Source organism: Trichomycterus rosablanca, chromosome 16 (genome assembly GCF_030014385.1).
Source record: "Trichomycterus rosablanca isolate fTriRos1 chromosome 16, fTriRos1.hap1, whole genome shotgun sequence".
Taxonomy (NCBI): Eukaryota; Metazoa; Chordata; class Actinopteri; order Siluriformes; family Trichomycteridae; genus Trichomycterus; species Trichomycterus rosablanca.
In genome coordinates, this window is record NC_086003.1 from 3,024,091 (window position 1) to 3,044,564 (window position 20,474).

The 20,474-nt window shown below is 41.5% G+C and overlaps 2 protein-coding genes across 5 annotated transcripts in view; both read left to right on the top strand.

The window, feature by feature from the left end:
- The first annotated feature begins 606 nt into the window (after positions 1–606).
- On the top strand, positions 607–9,305 carry brd3a (bromodomain containing 3a). The gene is made up of 11 exons (XM_063012085.1): positions 607–722; positions 1,804–2,163; positions 2,344–2,481; positions 2,585–2,717; positions 3,127–3,314; positions 3,417–3,788; positions 4,453–4,581; positions 4,657–4,863; positions 6,038–6,267; positions 6,378–6,667; positions 7,475–9,305. The coding sequence occupies exons 2-11, from the start codon at positions 1,963–1,965 to the stop codon at positions 7,591–7,593; spliced, it is 2,007 nt and encodes a 668-aa protein (XP_062868155.1). The 5' UTR covers positions 607–722; positions 1,804–1,962; the 3' UTR covers positions 7,594–9,305.
- Positions 9,306–13,088: 3,783 nt separating this feature from the next.
- The window catches only part of vav2 (vav 2 guanine nucleotide exchange factor), a 166,490-nt gene continuing 159,104 nt past the window's right edge, over positions 13,089–20,474 (top strand). For all 4 annotated transcript variants that reach the window (XM_063011111.1, XM_063011113.1, XM_063011112.1 and 1 more), the window contains exon 1: positions 13,089–14,263. In XM_063011111.1, the coding sequence (XP_062867181.1) occupies positions 14,060–14,263 (204 nt within the window). In that variant the 5' untranslated portion in view covers positions 13,089–14,059. The remainder of the gene's footprint in view (positions 14,264–20,474) is intronic.

Sequence of the window (20,474 nt, forward strand, 5' to 3'; positions counted from 1 at the left end):
AATCCATTTTCTCTATTTGAGCAACAGTAAAGAAGAGTTGTAACCAAGTGCATTCTTAGCACAGTGGAAGATAATATGTTGATATTAAAATAGTTTACTTGTATTTAAAAAGGAAATAATTAAAACTAATAAAATTTCAATTCTCACTATTTTACAGGGATGAGTGTTCTGCCTAGTGTCATATAACATGTTCATCTGTTTATTTCAACATTCTGGTAAAAGAAATACTTCAATAAATAAATAAATGGAAATCTAAATATACTTCTAAAATACTTCGTGGTAAGTTAAAAAGCCAAATGTTTTTACAAATATGTATTTAAGTATTATGAATGCTTGTTCTAAATACTTGCATTCCATTATTACCCAGTTTTATCTTTATGAATGAACATATTACATATTTAGGAATGATTACAGGTGAGCCACGTACAGTTACCAAGCGCTTTTCAATAACGTTTCGTTTCCCACCTGTTTTCGATTAAATCCCACATGCTCTGTCAGGATTGGTCAGTAATTTATTTCTGCTCTGTTTGATTCGTGAACAGCGGTTTGATCGTAACCTGATACCCAATCATTATGAAGGAGGCGGGTATTGTCGGAATATGGGTAGGAAAAACGCGTCAACGCGCATGCGCAAAGCACACCTTGTACCTCAGTTTGTTGGCTGGATAGGCGACTCGGCATCACTTACAAGCTTTAACACTACAGGAACCTGCCGAACCGAAGTAATATCGTTTTATTCTCTCTGTTTGTGCGATATTTGACATTAAACACGTGTTTAACTATGCATAAGTGTTTATTGCTTTTAGGTGATGTTTTATACCCAGTCACACACATTAGCGGCTACAGTGATTAGCATTGTTTTGTATAGAGCACAGTATGGATACATGAGCACTCCAAGTTAATTAATAATTATTAATATAAACAATAATACATTTATGCTTCGGTATATTTATTTAGATATTTATGTTGTTATTTGGGACTGTTTAATTGCATTCACGTTGTTATTTATGCATGTAATTCGCTACATTTGTTAGCCGCACGGCTAACATCAGTAGGTCTAATAGAAGTGCCCGCCATGTTTTGGTTTAGCTTTGCTAAGCGGTCGCTAACTAGCTAATGCTAATGCGAGATGTGTTTTCATGAAAATAATCAATTATATACCTTTAAAATACAATGCAAGAAATTATATATATTTTATATTATATATATTTTACACTATCAGTCATGAATTAGAATGTAATGTCTATAATTTAGTGTTGCTGCTTTTAGCTATTGCTAATGCTACCTGCCTATAGCAGGCTAAGCTAACGAGCTAACGTTTCCCTCCATCGCAAAACTACCAGCACAGCTTTGTATCTGTGCTGTGATTTGTTTCTACGATTTCTTTCCTGACCAAAATTGGCGCTTTAATTAAATATATAGTCATGGATACGTTCATTTCAATAATACATAGCGTAATATATTTCATATTATTCACATATTCGTCTAAGGTAAATGGTGTACCCTGAACAGGGTCGCAGTGTGCCTGCAGTCCTTCTAAAACACTTAGGAAAGGCAATCTGGACATTTAATTTAAACCACTGGAGCATTAAATCTTGTGATATTATAAATAAAATGATGAAGACGTATCTCAGTTTGGATGGTTGATCCAAGAACATCTGCACTTCAGTCCCATCCATTAACATCTGCATTTTAGTCCAAAAAGGCAGTTAATCACGTTAGTTTGTTGGGTATGTTAAGGACTGTGGTCTGACCTAAGCAGCGTGGGTGTAGAATGTTTACTTATGTTGTTTGTCTTTACAGACTTCACAAATGCAGGTCCTGCAATGGGATGTAGTCTCACTTGGCTGAGGAAAAGCGAGAGGAAAAACCTGAAAGCGCATCAGTTGAAGATCACACGTTAACGTCAGCCTCGTACAGAGCGGACAAGGCACTTCAGCTCAGTTGAAGCTCTTAAACGAAATGTCTGCTGTCACTGTACCGACACCAGAACCCCCCCAGGCCGTCAACCCACCCCCTCCTGAGGTGACGAACCCGACCAAACCAGGCCGCAAGACGAATCAGCTGCAGTACATGCAAAATGTGGTTGTTAAGACCCTGTGGAAGCATCAGTTCGCTTGGCCCTTTTACACCCCTGTTGATGCCATCAAACTGGGACTGCCTGTGAGTTAAACATTTTAGTGTTAGACCCAGAGACGATCAGTTTAGATACATTTATATTTATACATTTTGACTGGTTCAGCTGATAAATTAAAAACATATATCGATTTTTTTTTAAACATGCAATTATAATGAAATCAGACTTTTAGTTTGATAGTCTTTTTTTCTGTTTTTTTCTGTTAGGATTATCACAAGATAATAAAGAATCCAATGGACATGGGCACCATCAAGAAAAGGCTAGAGAATGCATACTACTGGAGTGCCAGTGAATGTATGCAAGACTTTAATACCATGTTTACCAACTGTTACATCTACAACAAGGTGCGTTTAACCTGGTAACTAACCTCGTGTTTATAACTTATCAAGATGCTCCAGATGTGTGGAAGCTGTTTCATGCATTCCTTTTGTTTTTCTGATCAACCAGCCCACTGATGACATTGTTTTAATGGCTCAAGCATTGGAGAAGATCTTTCTGCAGAAGGTGGCCCTGATGCCTCAGGAGGAAGTAGAATTGCTCCCGCCTGCCCCTAAGGCCAAAGGTCGCAAAACAGGACCAGGTAAAACTTAATTGTTGAGTGCTTTAAATAAATGGTTCTGCCAAGAAATAAAACTATAGACTGTGGATAAGCTGAAGTTATTCTAAAGTACATGTTCATGCCTGTTTATGTGAATACTAAATACTAGTAATGATCAAAGTGTTTGTGTCAACACTAAATTAAAATAAAATAAAAAAAACTATTGGCTATGCTGAAATGGTGAAAAAGGAAAGATTTTAGAATGAAAAAGAGTAATTTTGGTCTTATTGACCGATGTATTGTAGCCAGTGTCAGGTGACTCTCACACTTTTTAAGTATTTAAATGCCAAAATAAGATAATCTTAACAATACACATGGTTATTATCTCTCACACCCTGTCAAGAAAGTGCTGTGCTGTATTAACGGAGTTAAAATATTGTTTTTGTTATAGTTCAGGAAGAGGGACCCGTGACTGACTCTCCACCCACCGTGTTCCCTGGTGCTACCTCACCAAGCTCTCAAACGCCAGTCATCTCCTCTCCCACAGTGCCTGCAGTCACCCCCAGCACGCCCTCTGTACAAAACCCCGCCTCCGCTCCTCTAGTGCCTGGCATGCCTCCCTCGCAACCCATTGTTAAAGTAAGTGTCGGAAGCAAAAATTAATCCTAGTGTCCTTCCCTGCGTTTTGGCAGTACCTCACCCCTGTGTGTTCTTGCTCTTGTGTGCTCGCTGTGTTCCCAGAAGAAAGGGGTGAAAAGGAAAGCAGACACCACAACCCCCACTACCTCAGCCATCACGGCCAGCAGGAGCGAATCGCCAACCCCGCTCTCCGACGCCAAGCAGGCCAAGGTGGCATTGCGGCGGGAGAGCACCGGCCGGGCCATCAAACCTCCCAAGAAGGTCATGGATGATGGAGAAGCGGGTCAGGTTGGAGGCAAACGAAGCCGGCTGACGGAGCACCTCAAGCATTGTGACACCATCCTGAAAGAATTGCTGTCAAAGAAGCACACGGCGTACGCCTGGCCTTTCTACAAACCGGTCGACGCCGAAGCACTCGAACTGCACGACTACCATGACATCATCAAACACCCTATGGACTTAAGTACAGTTAAAGTGCGTTAACTTCTACCTCTTCATTTCTGTAATGGAGCTCTAGATATATACAGCATGTACAAACTGTATGTAAACTATAGTTGTTTAAAAATCTGAGATGTGTAATGAAAATGTGTATTACAAGGCCCCAGGTGGCGCAGCGGAATAATTTGCTAGCACACCAGGACCAAGATTCTGAGCTCCTTGGGTCAAATCTTGGCTCTGCTACCCAGCAGGCACATTTGCGCAAATGCCTGCAGCAGACAAAATTGGCTTTAAGTCTGCTGGGTGGGAAAGACCAGACTAACGGGCGGGGTTATCACCACTGTATGAGTACCTTGGTTGCCTGGGGCGCCTGTACTGAAAGTGGAGGAGCTTAGAGATTGGGTGTGGCTCTCGCGAAGCTGAACTACAGTGCGAATCCTCCAAAGAATGGGTGAATAAGAAGGGATTGGTGGACTGCGCATATATTGGAGCAAGAAAATGCATCAGTGGAGAGACATGATAGAATTTTTTTTGCTGCATCATGACTAAATAACCAGATGCTGTTTGAGTCCTATGGTTACGTAACAGATTTTAGATGTAACGTTGCAACAAGCGAAGGAAAATAAAAATCATGTCAGTTTAATCTTCTGACGAACCCGTCATTCATGATGGCATGTTGATGTTAAAACGTGTGTTACAGAAAAAGATGGACAATCGGGAGTACCCGGACGCGCAGAGCTTCGCTTCAGACGTGCGATTAATGTTCTCAAACTGTTACAAGTACAACCCACCTGATCATGAGGTCGTAGCCATGGCCCGAAAACTACAAGTGAGTTTGAAACATTTAATCCACTTTTATGAAGTAAAGACAAGTCGGCTGACCGTGACCTCTGTCCACGTACAGGACGTGTTCGAGATGCGCTTCGCTAACATGCCAGACGAGCTGGCGGAACTGAACGCACCGGGTGCCGCGGCCGGAGCGGGTGTGGTCAGCAAGAGCACGGCGAGCAGTGAGAGCAGCGGCGACTCCTCCAGTTCGGACAGCTCCGACTTGGAGGAGGAAAGAGCCACGCGCCTCGCCGAGCTGCAGGAACAGGTGGGTGCTGAACAGGTGGGTTTCACTACAAGGTCCCAACATCTCAATGTTTAGGTGCAGTCAGGCTTTAGGTCTCTTTTCTATATGATTCCTTTGCATGCTTTCACACAAGACCCACTAAACAAAATAAACACACTATATGGACAAAAGTATTGGGACATCCCTTTAATTTTTGAGTTTGTGTGTTAAGTCATAGGGCAGTGATAGCTCAGTGGTTAAGGTACTGGACTAGTAATCAGAAGGTTGCCGGTTCAAGCCCCACCGCCACCAGGTTGCCACTGTTGGGCCCCTGAGCAAGGCCCTTAACCCTCGATTGCTCAGAATTGTGTTCAGTCATAATTGTGAGTCGCTTTGGATAAAATGTGTTTGCTAAATGCCGCAAATGTAAAAGTCATCTATATAAAGGAAATCATATGCTTCCAACTTTGCAGCAACAGTTTAGGGAAGACCCTCTCCTGTTCCTGCTTTGCACACTGGGCCCCTGTGTACAAAGCTCAAGGTCTATAAAGACATAAAAAAGCTTGATTCCAGAGCCCTGACCCCAGCCTCACTGAACAGCTCTGTGGGCAACATCAGTGCCCAGCCATACAAATGCCCTTTCAACTCTGGGCACAAATTCCCACAGGCATTCTTTGAAGATTTGTGAGAGTGGTGGCTGTTCTAACCGAAAAGATCACACAAAGGTCACTCTATTTTAATACAACCTCATGGTCAGATGTCCAAATACTTTTGGCCATATAGTGCATGTGCCCACCTTTACTCTAACGCCTTTAGCCCTCTTGGTGCTAATAAGAGTTTGAGTAGATGAGTAATTGTGTGGCGTCCTATGCAGGGTGTGGTTCTGCCTTGCAAATAGTTTCTGGAATTGTTAAAGTGCATTTTTCCTTTGATTGGGCTGCTTTTAGTACATCATCCCTAATTTTGGTGTAGGTGATGGTGGTGCTATTAGTCCAATTTGAGTCCCTAATCATTGTTTCTTAAATAGCTACTAGTCAAATCAAATTTTCCAGCTGTGATGATATGTTAGCAGTATAGTTTTAATAACGATGCTTCTTGTTCGTGACAGGTTATAATATAATTACACATTTATTACCGTTTCGTAACATTTACTTTGTAATCCATGTATGCTCAGTTAAATATCTGCTGTTACGTTAGAACAGTCTGCTGATCCCCACTCGTCTTTCTCAATTCACAGCTCAAAGCCGTCCACGAGCAGCTAGCTGCTCTCTCGCAGGCTCCTGTCAGCAAACCGAAAAAGAAGAAAGAAAAGAAAGACAAAGACAAGAAGAAGAAGGACAATAAGCTTAACAAAGCCAAGCCTGAGGACGACAAGAAATCTAAGGCGACCCAGCCTGCGAAACCGACCCTGCAGAAGAAAGCTCCATCCAGGAAAGCTAACAGCACCGTCCCTGCCAACAGGTCCTCGGAGTCTTCTGTTGTCTCTTTTAAATATTTAAAGCGTATGCTGGTCATTTCTTGCATTGACCGTGTGCTGTGTTGTGCTAATTCCTGGTGCTTACTTCAAACAGGCAGCCTAAGAAGGGAGCCAAGGGAGGGCCGGTCAACGAGTCGGGCGACGAGGAATCCGCTCTACCCATGACGTACGACGAGAAGCGGCAGCTGAGTCTGGACATCAACAGGCTACCCGGAGAGAAGCTGGGCCGAGTGGTGCACATCATCCAGTCGCGAGAGCCCTCGCTGCGAGACTCCAACCCGGACGAGATCGAGATCGACTTCGAAACTCTCAAGCCGTCTACGCTTCGGGAACTCGAGCGATACGTCAAGTCCTGTCTGCAGAAGAAACAGAGGAAACCCACACGTGAGTGCAGCTCTGAGTCTCTAACCTGCTCCGTAATGAAATTCACACTGCTCGTTTCTGCACCCAGGTGGCTCAGCGGGAATTTACCCTGGTTCAATAATAAACATGATCATATAAAATGGACCAAAATATAAAGACAGATACATAATACCTCTTGATGCCATTAAATGACACACATGTGTTAAACATGGCGTTAAAATACAAATAAACAAACAAACCTCGGTTTGATATTACATCCTGCTTCGAATCTCAGCTCTGCTACCGGTCGGCTGGGCGCCCCCAGTGCCTGCAGCTGATAAAATTGGTCTGCTGGGTGGGAAAATTCCAGACTAATAAAGTGGGTGGGGTCTTAAAACACGGTGCAAGGACCCTGGTTAGCAGCTTGAGGCTCCTGTACAGATGTAGAGGAGCCTTATGTGCGAATCCACCAAAGCACAGGCAAAAAAAGGGGTCGAGGGACAATGCACACGTTAGAGGGGGCATGAAGCAAGTGAAAAAATTCCTTTTATGTACGCAATCCTGATCCCCAGCAGTGGAACACTAATTTACTGCGCTAAATTGAGAGAACAAGGGATAAAATGCATAAATAAATAGAAAATTTTGAGAAAATATTAAGTGTGTGTTAGTTTGGGAGTGGGGGTGTACAGTGATGTGCAGTTTTTGGTCTTTGTTCTTACTTACTGTGAGCCGATCAGAAACCGGTGTTTTTAAAGCCGTTATAAAGCCTCCTTGGCTTAACTTTCTCCTTTCTTCTTGCTTTGTGTTTTTGCCTCTGCTGTTCTGAATCTATGTCTCTCGTTCCTCCAGAGAAAGGCGGCGCGGGTCCCGGTTCAGGTCCATCACGGCTCAGCGGCAGCAGCAGCTCTTCAGATTCGGGCAGCAGCAGCTCTAGCGGTTCCACCTCAGACAGCAGTGACTCCGAATGATCGTCATTATTTCAACTTTTTAATTTTTTTTTTAAATGTTGTACGCGGTTGTGATTCTCTAAGACTTTTTATAAGCGAGTGGGGAGAAAACGAACACGTCAGAACTTTTTTTTGTTTAGTTTTTTTGTTGTTTCAAAGACATACAATTATGGAAAAAGGACAAAATTAAATCAAGCTCAATTTACAGTGTCCAGTGGTGGGAAGGATCAGATCATCCAAGCTGCAGCAACATGACAAGGAAGGGTTAAAGATTCCAAACCTAAGTGATATTTCTGTGCAACAACTGATCGTACCAGGAGCTCATGGAATTCTCACATCTTCCACCTTGTTGATTAACATTCATCTTTTCCGCTCTTTCACGGCAGGCTGTGTTGTATTTATTTTTTTGCTTATTATGTTTTTTTTACAGAAGTATACATGCCATCAACAGATTTTTTTTTAATTGTTCACTCTTGCCACAAGGTGTAGTAGATTTTTCATAAAAATCAGTCATCTGGCTCCTGTAGCTTGCATGCTCATTACAGCTTCGATTTAGAACGATGAACATTTCTGGAGTGTTGTATTTTGTGGGAGTGATTTTGAGTACGTGAGAAATATTAATGAAATGCTTAAGGTGTCTTCCTCATTGTTCTATCATGTTCTGAACTGATTGTATCCAACTGAAAATATCTCGACTCACTCTGGCATCATGTTCTTCAGAGGCTTTTTCAGTCACACGTCCATGGAAACGACAGCAGAAAATCCATCTTCCGTCCTCTTTAAATGCTCTATTTCTGTAACAGATTATTACTTTTTTAAGAAAAATATATCGTCACTTTCAGATGTTTCCAGTGTAGTTTTGGTTGATTGTTAAGAAATCACAGAGTCTTCCTCCGGTCGTGTTCATGCAGCGCTGATATGTGAATGTAAGTAAAGCCGGTTTTTCAGCACGTCCTGTTTTCTATGAATAAATGAGTGTTTATTGCCCCGACAACTCCACTTTTTCCACTGCAGCTCTTTAACAGAGTTTATTTGATTATTTGTGCATTTAATTGAAATCAGTGTGAAGAGAAAAGGAGTGCATAAGTTTACGGAGAAACTCCAGTCCTGAGGGAAATTAATTTTACTAATTAAAACACTAATGGCTGGAGTCAGCTGAGTAATTATTTTGATGTGCTGTGTGTGTGTGTGTGTGTGTGTGTGTGTGTGTGTGTGTGTGTGTGTGTGTCTATACGCTTTTAATGAAAGTTCTCTTTACCTTTTCCACAACGTTGATATTCACAACCATTGAGATCAGTGCATATCCAGTTTAATAGAGGAATAACATTTAGACTTTAAGACTGAAACAATAAATATAAATATATAGCAGATGTATAATCTAAAAAACCTTCAGTTTATTTTAAGCCCAGGTTCAAAAATATAAGTGCTTTTTATATTTTAAAAACAAATGTTTGCTTTTATCTTTGTCATGCATGCCAGTTTTTGTACGTTTCTTACTCATTTTTTTAGTCGTTTATAGTTCTCGCTGTAAAGGCCGGTTACTGGATCAGCAGTGTGTTTGAACATTGAGCATTTGGAGTCAGTAGACACGGGCTTGTTTACTGAACCTGCAGGTTGGACGTCTGGCTTTAGACTGGGGACACAATCTAAAGTTTGTTGTATTTGCATACCTGGGATCTCCAGTTTAACGGTTACGTTTGTTTTTCATAAAATAAATGACCAAAATAAACATGCACTGTGGCTCTCATTATTTTTCTCCTGCACCTATTTTTACTGAATATGTAGTCGGTCATCCATCACAGTTTACTCACTCATATCGGGTTGGACAGTTTAGTGGAGCCATCCAAATCAAATCACTTTATTGTCACGTGACATTAACACAGGTGTGAAAGGTGAGTGAAATGCTTCGGTGCTCAGTCCCTCACAGTTGCGATACACATTAATTACAAAAATATACACATTAGCTTACATAAAAGCTAGCACCATTTGTTCAATATATACAGGAATCTGTATATCCAGCCTTGTGAGGATGTTTTAAGAGGTTGGGAGGAACTGGAGTACCTGAAGGAAACCAGTGTAAACACTGGGAGAAGATTAAAACTCCATGAGGTGAGGATCAAACCCAGGTTTTTAGTTTTGTGATGTTTCATGGCACACACTTTACTAGCTGTGCCACCTTGAGTGTGTTGGATCAAAAAAACAAGGAACAATGAATGACTGATGTACTGTTTTACCAAGGGTGGTATTTTAGGTTCTGTTTAGGGTGCAGATGTCAATAACTAATGCTGGAGAACGTGATGAAACAGAAATATTGAGTTGAACACGACTAAAACAGCTTATTTTGGAAAATAATTTCAGTTAGTCAAGTTGGACAAGAAACTGCTAAATCCACCACCTACTCAAACAAAAACATGACAGACTCCCTCGCTAAAACATGTCTAGCATTCTTAAACATCGTGGTTGCAGAAGAGTATGCTGTTGTGGTTTTTATCGTATCTAAAGCACTTTTTTCAGTTTTACAGTCTGTGACAGACCTACGATGTCATCCACCCACATCCCAACACACGTTCTCTCCTCGTTTGCGACCACTAGATGGGGATGATGCACTAATGTTTGTCACTAAAGCACCTCGCCTCAACAATCGTTAAAATTGTACATTCATGCAGTTTACTAATTAATGATTTGCCTTCTATTTATTTATTCATTTTCAATAACCTATTTATCCTGGTCAGGGTTGCTGTGAGACCAGTGTTACCTAAAACACTAATACAGGGCAATAATGCACCTGGTCAGGGCACACACCTTCACCTGCTCACTAACCACTGAGGGTCATTTAGTGCAGCCAGTCCACCTTCTGCATGTTTGTAAGAGGTGGGAGAAATTTAAAATGCCTGATGGAAACTCACATGCACATGCACGTGGAAAGAACATGCCAAACTCCTCACAGACAGTGACCAGATGCATGTTGCACTAGTACCAACTCTGCTTAAGTAACAGCAGATTCCTGCTTGAGGTTGTACATTTTCCCTCACAACTCAAAATACGTATTTATTAACGTGTCAAAATGCCATAACAATGTAAGTTAGATTTATTTGTTATTGCAGTCCAGGTTTTCCTCAAGTTAGTCTGGTTTTCTCCCACGTACAATGTAGAAGGATATATACAGTATTTTATAAAATGCCTGTGTCCTTCATTGAAGACATACAATAAAGCTTTTCTCTTTGGTGTACACAGTTACCCTTACTATAGGACACGTGACCTTCCTTTTTCTTTGCAGTAGTGTACATAGGAAAGTTTCCGACCACAGGTGCACAGCTGGCCGTGATGGATCAGTGGCCTGGCTGCTGTGACAGCTCATCATGTTGGAGGCAGAAAGCCATTGCTCATTCAGAATAAACTGGATTATTATCTGAGCAAAGCGGTCACACACAGCACGTAGCAATCGTCTGATCTGATTGAACACGACTTCTGTATGTAAATCTTATTGCCAGAGGTCGACTGATTGAGCCCTTTCTGCTGTACCGCTGAGTTCAGGTTTGTATTTAAAGTATCACTTGGTTAGCATTCGGTTTTAAGAGAACGTGTTCAGTTGTGAACAATTTTCTAAGGAAAGGAGAAATTTTCTGGTGGTGAATCAGGTCCGTTATGTTATTACTTCCATGGGCTACAATCGGATTGAGAAACTGGTAACGCTGACCACATAATCAGGGAAAATTTTATAGCTTGGGGCCCGAATGTTTGCCCCCAATTTTGCTGATTTTCACTGTATGACATTTTGTATATGCAACATCATAAAGCTCTCGAAATAACAGAGCTTCAGTTTGGTTACCTAGTGAGAGTTAGGGTTTAATTTGGTCAATGAGCTATTTGTTTGGTATTCTTTGCCATCCAAGGCACTCTTAAAAGTCTTCACCAGCACCCAAGATCACTGGCATCAACTTTCTATAAACAAGAAGAAAAGATGACCACAGTCTGAACGGTTCTGATCTTAGTTTAAAGAGACAAATTGTTGCAGATCTTTTCCAAGTCTTTCATTCTTGTTCTGCCAAGTGTCAGTCTGTGTCTCATTTCCTGACCGCTGGAACTTTTTCCGTTAATCATTGATCTAAGTAGGCAAAAGTCATCCACCTCCAACACTGGTGAAGTTATTAACTTTAATAATTAAAGTTATATTAATAACGTTAATATAGAGCTGAAGTCCCATCTTTTCATTTTAAATAATAGTTCATGTACCATTAAGTTTATGTACCATTAAGTCTGTTCACTGTTTTATATATATATTTTTTGTTTATGCATTTTTTTCCCTTTTTCTCCAATTATCCAATTGCATTATGCTTCCTCTCTACTGATGCCGATCCCCACCCTGATTGAGGAGAGCGAGACACACGCCCCCTCTGCTGCGCCACCTGAGCGCCACAACTAGAATGTTTTTAACAGTTTTAGAGATGATTACCATATAACGTGGCACAGCCATGTTGTAACGATCACTAAAAGTGTTTCAATTAAACTTCCAAACTACAAAAAAATGACAAAACTAGTAGCTATAACAGCATTGTGAGCTTGTTGGTGTTTTGCCCCAACAGGGGGCATTATGATCTCTCTCGCTTGTTCTCTCTCTTGAAAGTGTGTTCATATTTTAAAAAATGCAATATTGACATTAAATGCACTAAATTCTTCGGAGCCAAAGGTAAACAGGCTCGAACCTTCTTTCTCTGGCCTCTTTCGGGTGGCACGGTGGCTCAGTGGGTAGCACTGTCGCCTCACAGCAAGAAGGTCCTGGGTTCGATCCCTAGGTGAAGTGGTCCGGGTCCTTTCTGTGTTGAGTTTGCATGTTCTCCCAGTGTCTGTGTGGGTTTACTCCGGGTGCTCCGGTTTCCTCCCACAGTCCAAAGACCTGCAAGTGAGGTGAATTGGAGAATCACTGTGCTTGATATTAAACTTGTAAACGGATGAACCTTGTGTAATGAGTAACCCCCGTTTCTGTCAGGAATGTAACCAAAGTGTGTAAAGCATGACGTTAAAATCATAATAAATCATAAATAAATCTTTCTCAATCCTCTCTCGGGTCAGCACGGTGGCTAAGTGGGTGGCACTGTCGCCTCACAGCAAGAAGGTCCTGGGTTCGATCACAAGGTGCTTTCTGTGTGGAGTTTGCATGTTCTCCCTGTGTCTGTATGGGTTTCCTCCTGGAGCTCCGGTTTCCTCCCACAGTCCAAAGACGTGCAAGTGAGGTGAATTGGAGATACAAAATTGTCCATGACTGTGTTTGATATTAAAGTTGTGACCTGATGATTTTTGTGTAATGAGGACCTGCCGTTTCTGTCATGAATGTGACCAAAGTGTAAAACATGACGTTAAAATCCTAATAAACTCACAAACTCACACACACACACACACACACACACACGCGCGTGAACGCGCACCCTTCCTTCCCTCCTTCCATGCATTTCCCCCTGCGCGTGCACGTGCCGGGGGCTTTTCTCTCTCTCTCTCTCTCTGTAGGTTTGGTGAGCGGGCGCGCGCGCGGCTCGGAGCGCGAGGCTGGAAATCAAAACGACTGAAAAGCGAGCGGAGAGGAGATAAACGTCCACGGAAACACACGGATAAAATATACATACAGAGGACAACGCGTTACGAGGATTGAACAACTCGGAGAACATTTCTTTTGGGGTTTTTGAAAGAGCACGGCAAACACTTTCGAGTTTCGAGTTTTCGTTCCCGTTGACGGAGCTTTTGACGTTAGCGTGAAGCTGAGGAGATTCAAACACGAGTGGAAATAACGGTCATAACGGTCATAACGGTCAAGTTTAACCAAGCTGCACAGTGTGCTTTGTTTACTACATTATTATTGTGAACTCGTATCGTTTCTGACCAATAGAGAAGTCTTTTTAAGGACACGAAGCCGGACATTTATCGAACAACCTGGACACACTTGGATAAAACCGTTCCTTCTTACGGTTTCTGGTTTTCTGTCCACCCTGGAGCAGATCCGTCCTCAGTTTTGCATGAGTTAACACTGTTTGAGGTGCGTTTGCTGGACTGTGTGTTGAGGAAGCATTCACATCAGTCTGACAGATTCGAACCTGAGCTTGTTTTGCACCCACACTATGATGAAGAAGAGAAAACTACAATGAAACCTCTGATAAGGTTTGGTCAGGCCAAGTCACATCAGCTTAGACATCAGAACCGATCTGGAATGTCCAAGACGAGCTGGACGCATCATGACACATGATCAGAAGACGAAGATTCACCAAGATTTAGATCTGGATTTACTTTGACTTCTCACCCTGTCTTTTGGAAAGAAGGCTTCTGAACACATTTCACTCCCGGTCCCTGTCCTGTAGACTTCTCCGCTTCCCGAATCTCGCCTTGTATTCTGCATATAGGACATTTATACTATAAGTGTCCTCCTTTAGTCTCGGGCAGTGGCCCCCGGCCCGGCTGCCAGGTTGAGCTTTTTAAGATTCTTCCCTTGCCCGGCGCTACTATGGAGGAGTGGAGGCAGTGTGCCCGATGGCTTATCGACTGCAAGGTCTTACCGGCAAATCACAGAGTCGTTTGGCCCGCAGCCGTCGTCTTCGACTTGGCCCAGGCCCTCCGAGATGGCGTGCTCTTGTGCCAGATGCTGCACAATCTGTCACCCGGCTCTGTGGACCTAAAACAGATTAACTTCAGGCCTCAGATGTCACAGGTATGTGGTGACCATCAGTGGTCAGATGATGAACTACTAACAAGATTCGTATAAGTAGTCCAGACTGTTGGCAGTGTTTGCATTTTACAGAACAGTGGCTTAAAACATGTTTTCTCAATACCACTACTACAATAGTCACTTAGAGCTACTCACATCATAGCCATCAAGGTCCAGGACCTACAGATCTTTTGTTCCTTCTTTTATTAACCCTCCTGTTATGTTTACGGGTCTTAAAGTTTCAAAATATAAAAAGATATAGTTAAAGTTATTTTTGGTATGAAACTTTATTGATTTCACTTATTAGATAGATAGATGTACTTTATTTGTCATATATACATGTACAAGTGTACAGTACAATGAAATTCTTTCTTCGCATATCCCAGCTTGTTTGGAAGCTGGGGTCAGAGCGCAGGGTCAGCCATCGTAGCGGCGCCACTGGAGCAGACAGGGTTAAGGGCCTTGCTCAAGGACCCAACAGTGGCTGCATAGCAGAGCCTGGATTTGAACCGCCAATATTCCGGTTAATAGCCCAAAGCCCTACCCACTAGGCTACCACTGTCCCAAAGCCAAGCAGAAGGGGTTAATAATGAGATATAAACAATGATTATTGGGATTTTTTTGGCTTCTGACACTTCTGGATAGTTAAACATTCCCCGGGTCAAATTGACGAGAAACGAACATAACAGGAGGGTTAAGTCAAGTGTTGTGACAAATTGGTCGACCGGTTAGATTTGCAGTCTGATTTAAGGACCACAGGGTATTTACAGCAAAAGTTATGGTTCACCAGAGAATCAGACTGTAGTCCGAACCTTGTTAGAGTATGGGGTGACCGGTGTCAAGAGTGTGCGATAAGACCTGGATTACAGGTCAGAGACTTGAATATGTGTGTGTTTGTGTTCTGCATGAAAGCAGTTTAAAAGTTGTACTAAAAACGGATTGCTTCCCAACACAGATCTGCTTTAAAGAAATCGAACTCAGCAAATGCCTAAGAAGCACTTTTATTTTTGTCATTGGCACAAAATCCAGTATTGCTGTCTGTAAAAGTGTATCAGTCTATAAAAATAATGGGCCTAAAGTACAAAAGTACTGGCAAGTAAGCCAAGTGTGGAGAACCTTCACTTTAGATAAGCTAAGTATTGTTTAATTATTTATAGCAAATATATTTTAGTCCATTAGAGAATCAAACTGGAATACCTATAGGGTTGAAGTAAAGGTTAATGGGCTGCGGAGTGCCAAATGGGCAGTAAATACAGTGTCAGATGTTGGACAGGATATTTATACTTGTTTGTTTTACAAAGTGGTAGTCGTCAGTAACTCTTTACAAAGACCAAACACAGGCATCGAGAATAAGGAACACTACTACTAGAGTTGATACTTACTATGAATAGAGCAGGTCACATTTCTATAGGACTGTTACCCATATATTGTCATGCCTATAGCCAGCTGATATTAATGCTTAACTTTAAATAATACATTTATTTAAATTTGTTTGCATTTCGTTTTGGAAAGAACTGAACCTTTGATTCACTGTTTTTGTTTCTCTCTGACACCAGACTGTTTGGGTCTATTGAGTTAAACAATGCTGTCACTCGCCACATCCCTAATAAACTCAAAGTCCTGGTTAATAGTATTAGTGGGGATTTAAAACCTGGGACTGGAGCAAACACACTTAAGGCTTTAATTGCCTAAAAGGCTAGCTAATAAATTTTGTGTCACTTTGTGCATGTACATGACATATGCAGTAGTAGAGTGCGCTTGAAAGGAATGTAAAATGTGCACATTGGTGGAAGGTTGTGTGCTAAAGTGCATGTTTGGGCTGGTGTTTCTAATACAGCGGATGCTGGGAGGAAGTTTGGCTTCGTCAACACAAAGAAGGAAGAAACACTGCTTCTGTATCTGGAATGTAATATCCTGCTATGCATTCTTCGAGAAGGAATGTGAAGAGGAAATAGTTTCAGTTTTCCATTTTTTAGTGGAACAACTGTTCTATTTGTGTGTGCATTGATTTTTGTGTAGAGGTGACATGTAGTAGTGCTGCTAACTGTTAATATTGGCATCAGGGTGCACAGGGCAGCGGTACATTACGCTTGCCCACTAATGCTGGGAGCCAGGGTTCCAATCCCACGTGGTGCTGTTGGCCAGTTGGGCGTCTCCATACAGAACTGATTGGCTGTGTCTGGGGAGGGGAAGCAGCCCCACAGCTAATTGACATCCTGTCCTGTGTGTTACCGCATTGTATACAGTGATTCCGGGGAAACCAGTCCTACTGTGACCCGGACCAGGATACAGCAGTGGTAAAACATGAAAACTAAATGAAATAATGGAATCAAGCTATAATTATTATGCCTTCTGTAGTTTATACAGCTTAACAATACAGATGTTTCCATACGCAATATTTCCCACCCAGATTCATACTGAACTGCAGTTTTTTTTAATGTGTAACGTGATCATTAAATATAATAGCACTCCCACACACAGCAGCATCTTTCAGCCAGCCACACCGCATTGTTCCAACAGACTGAACAAAGGAGCAACAGTTGGAACTTAACTTTATATATACAGTCTGTCTGACTCACTCTATGAGCTCATTTCATAAAACACGGTTGGATTTTTTTTATGTGGTTATGGCCCAGCGAGTACTGGAACCTCTGATCAGCCCACGCCAGTGTCCTCCCAGCATGGAGAGGATTGTAAGCTGCTCTCCTGTAGCAATTGGTGAGAGGACGTATGCTTCCAGCAGACACCGAGCTGTGATTTACAAGCCTGAAACGTGCTTTGATTCACAGTAGGGACTATTTTACAGCCTCCATTAAATTATAGTGCACTGATTACATGGCTGATTCATGTAGAAGGTTCAATGAATCTGGACTCTGGATTGTTCTTTGTTGCTTTCTTTTTGCCATCAATAATAAAACACATGTACTGGCTGATGACCTTATGCCTTTCAATTTCCAGTAGTGTATTTATAAACTTGTAAAAGAAGATTGACAAAGAAAAAGTCGGAAAATTTGCAGACAGCTTGTAGATTTTAACACAAAAAGTGTTAAAAATTGAAAATGGGCCTAGATTGCACATATTGTAGCAATAAATGTTATGCATGATACAATTATGACTAAAGCAGCTCTGCTTTCTACACATGGAACTGCACATTTAGTTTATAAGGATGATTAAGACAAGTAAGTAACAAAGTTTGCACACAATTTTGCATTTTAACCTACAGTATGTTGACCTAAGTTCTGTGGCACAGCAGCCCAATGCGCCATCCAACCACATCTGAGTTCCTGTATGGGTTTCTCATTGCTGCTGCAGTTGTGGTCTGTGCTGGTTGGTTAAAAAGCCTGCACAAGGGTTGGTTAATCCATGGTCGATAGTATGTGATACTCTACTCTAGTTCAATGATACTCTTTGTGAGACCCAGTGGCAGCACCAGACACAGGACACTCAGGAAACTGGACATCATTATATAAAGGAAAAAGAGAAAAATACAAAAACCCCAAAATGTTAAATGTATAAATGCAAAACCACCACTCAGATTTGACAGAATGAGGGTCATTTAGGCTAAACTGTCTATAGCAATACAGCAGACACAGCAGTAGCTGCAAACATAGAATTTAGGGGTTAAATCTTAACCTCTGGATCAATTTATAATGTGGAAAATACAGTGGTGCTGAGTGTCCCTGGTAAATCAGCTCAGATCTGAGTTTGTCAATCGTTGCTGGAACGTGAATGAACGCTGGATTTAGGCTGAAGCAGCAGCAAGAGCTGTAAGCGTCCGCCGTCGAACACAATGAAACCCTCATTTAGGTCTAATACTCACTGTGTAAAGCTATTGTAGAGACAGAAAGACAGTCCCTGTACTCTTGGTGTCAGTCACATGGAGAGACAGAGACTGATTTTGTAAATAGTGTTAAGCAGCATTGTACAAATTGTGTTTTAATCAGGGCAGTGGTGGGTCCAGAGCCTAACCTGGGTACAAGGTGGGAATACATTAACATTTTCTGCATTTACCAGCCACCATTATTCTAATACGCCTTATTACTGTGACAGAGCAGTTAAGGTTTAGGAGGCAACCTGGCAAAGGTGGGGCTTGAACCAGGTACCTTCTGTTTATTAACCCTGTACCTTAACCACTGAGTTACCACTGCAGTATGACAAAAGGCAATCAAGGGTCTCCAGTCCACCTACTGACATGTTTATGGTAGGTAGGAGTAATCAGAAGTAATCAAATCTTGGTATAAATCCCAGAACCCTGTGGTTATGAGGCACAAAAACTACCACTGAAACAGTTACAAACTACATATATAGCCAGTTTTACTAAAATGGATTTGAAGGGTAACAGTCATGTTTTGTTGTATTTTAGAAGCACAAAGGTTTGTGTAATACCAGCGCTTTAGAAAAATCGCAAAGACTGACCAGAAAGCACTTTGGTGCTGGTGAATTTTACACCTATTTATCTTGATCATTTGGTGACCATCTGGTTGGTATAGATACAGAGATGTCATTGGTCCAGTTTGTCTGGCTTCGTTCAGAAATGGTTTGCAGGTAAATGATGCAATGTTTTGAAATCCTCATGGTTACATAACTTTTTCAGATGTTAGAAAAAAGCCCAAATGAATGTTCCTACGAAACATGCTTAAATTCTGTTGATCGATCATCTGAGGAGTGTGTATTGGGTGGAAGGGTCTGACACTGAGATCTGTATGGTACAGAATGGAACTGAGAGTGTAGACAATAATGTATTATTGTATTATCTGTACAGTATGGTAGAGAATGGAGTTGGTGGATACGTGAGTATAAATATATAGAGCGAATCATGGTATTGAGTTGAGGAATGTATGAGACTTCTTGTATTGGGCTGTATATGGTGCAACCTGGCACTTCTGCTGAACAGTAGCACATTGAGAAGGGCACGGGTCTCACATTCCTCCCTTTGGTTGTTGTTCCAATAGAGACAGCTCTGTGGTTTTCACATTTATATGTTTTTTAAGATTAATGTCTTGCTAATGAAGAGACCGTAGCAAATGCCTGTGGTGGGTTTAATGCAGCAATAGCTGTACATTAGTGTGGACTGCATTGATGTTTGATACCTGTGTTTACTGCTACTGGACTTAAAACACACTCTTGTTTTACATACACTTCTGCTTTTGCTATAGCAAATTTGCCCTCCTTAGCTCAACCTCTGCACTCCAACAGACCCCTGGGCACACGCTTTGTGTAGCACAGTGCTTTCGTTCCTTATTTTGCTTTTTACAGGCATGCTTAATGCTATGCTTGGGAGACTGATGTGTTCATAACGCTCGTAATCTTCCCTGCACTGAGAATAAGTTTGATTTTACAAGTAGAATGTGCTGATTTATCTGCCTTATTATCCACTTGCCAGGCTATATCTTCTCCCCTCAGGATCCGTTCCATCATATCCCGTCCATGTTGCTTTGCTTGTGAAATAGCGCCCAGTGTACATTAAGCATAAGTCCAGAATTTCGAGCTGACTTTTATTAGCTGTTTTGTGGGCTGTATAAACTCATGAAACAAACTGGCGTATTTCCTGTCTTACTTATTAGCTGCAATCTAAAAAAATTATTTGTTCTTTGCCAAATCATTTGCCTATTTAAATGCCATATATCTTTAAACGTTTAGAAAAGCAAGTGATATTTGGAAATATATGAATATCCGTTTAAGAGGACAGAGGCCAAATGATAAGCTAATATGCTTTACAGGTACTTGACCTTTTGACCGAACACAGCCCAAATGAAATGAAAAAGTCTAGAGAGCTTCTGGTCACATGGTCTGAGGGGCAAATGCTGAGGATCTGGGCAAAAACAGCAGCAGGTCCAGCTTTTGTGTCATGAGATAATGGGATTGTACCAGTACCCTTGAGATTTGAAGGTTTTTGTTGCTTTTAGTGATCATCTAATGTGTGCTTTCAACCAAACGCAGGAAAAAATTCACTTACTTTAAGATGCTTTGTGTTTTGTGAATCAGATTTCAGTGAAGTGGTGAACTGTATTCCACTCACGCTTTCTGACCACAACTCTTGGATCCTGGTACCATTTAAACCTTTAACAAATGGCTGCACTGATGCGTACCAGGTTCTTATTCAACATTTATACAATATAGACAATAAGACAATAACACAATATACTCTTGTCTTAAAGACTTGCTTTATGTATAGATGATTGTATGGAGTGTCTATGATTGGATGAATGGTGAA

Excerpts from the sequence above, each read along its gene's own strand:
- brd3a (XM_063012085.1), top strand. The coding sequence starts at position 1,963 with ATGTCTGCTGTCACTGTACCGACACCAGAACCCCCCCAGGCCGTCAAC. Across the intron at positions 2,718-3,126 it reads AGGTCGCAAAACAGGACCAG|TTCAGGAAGAGGGACCCGTG; the intron begins GTAAAACTTAAT and ends TTTTTGTTATAG. Across the intron at positions 3,315-3,416 it reads CCTCGCAACCCATTGTTAAA|AAGAAAGGGGTGAAAAGGAA; the intron begins GTAAGTGTCGGA and ends CTGTGTTCCCAG.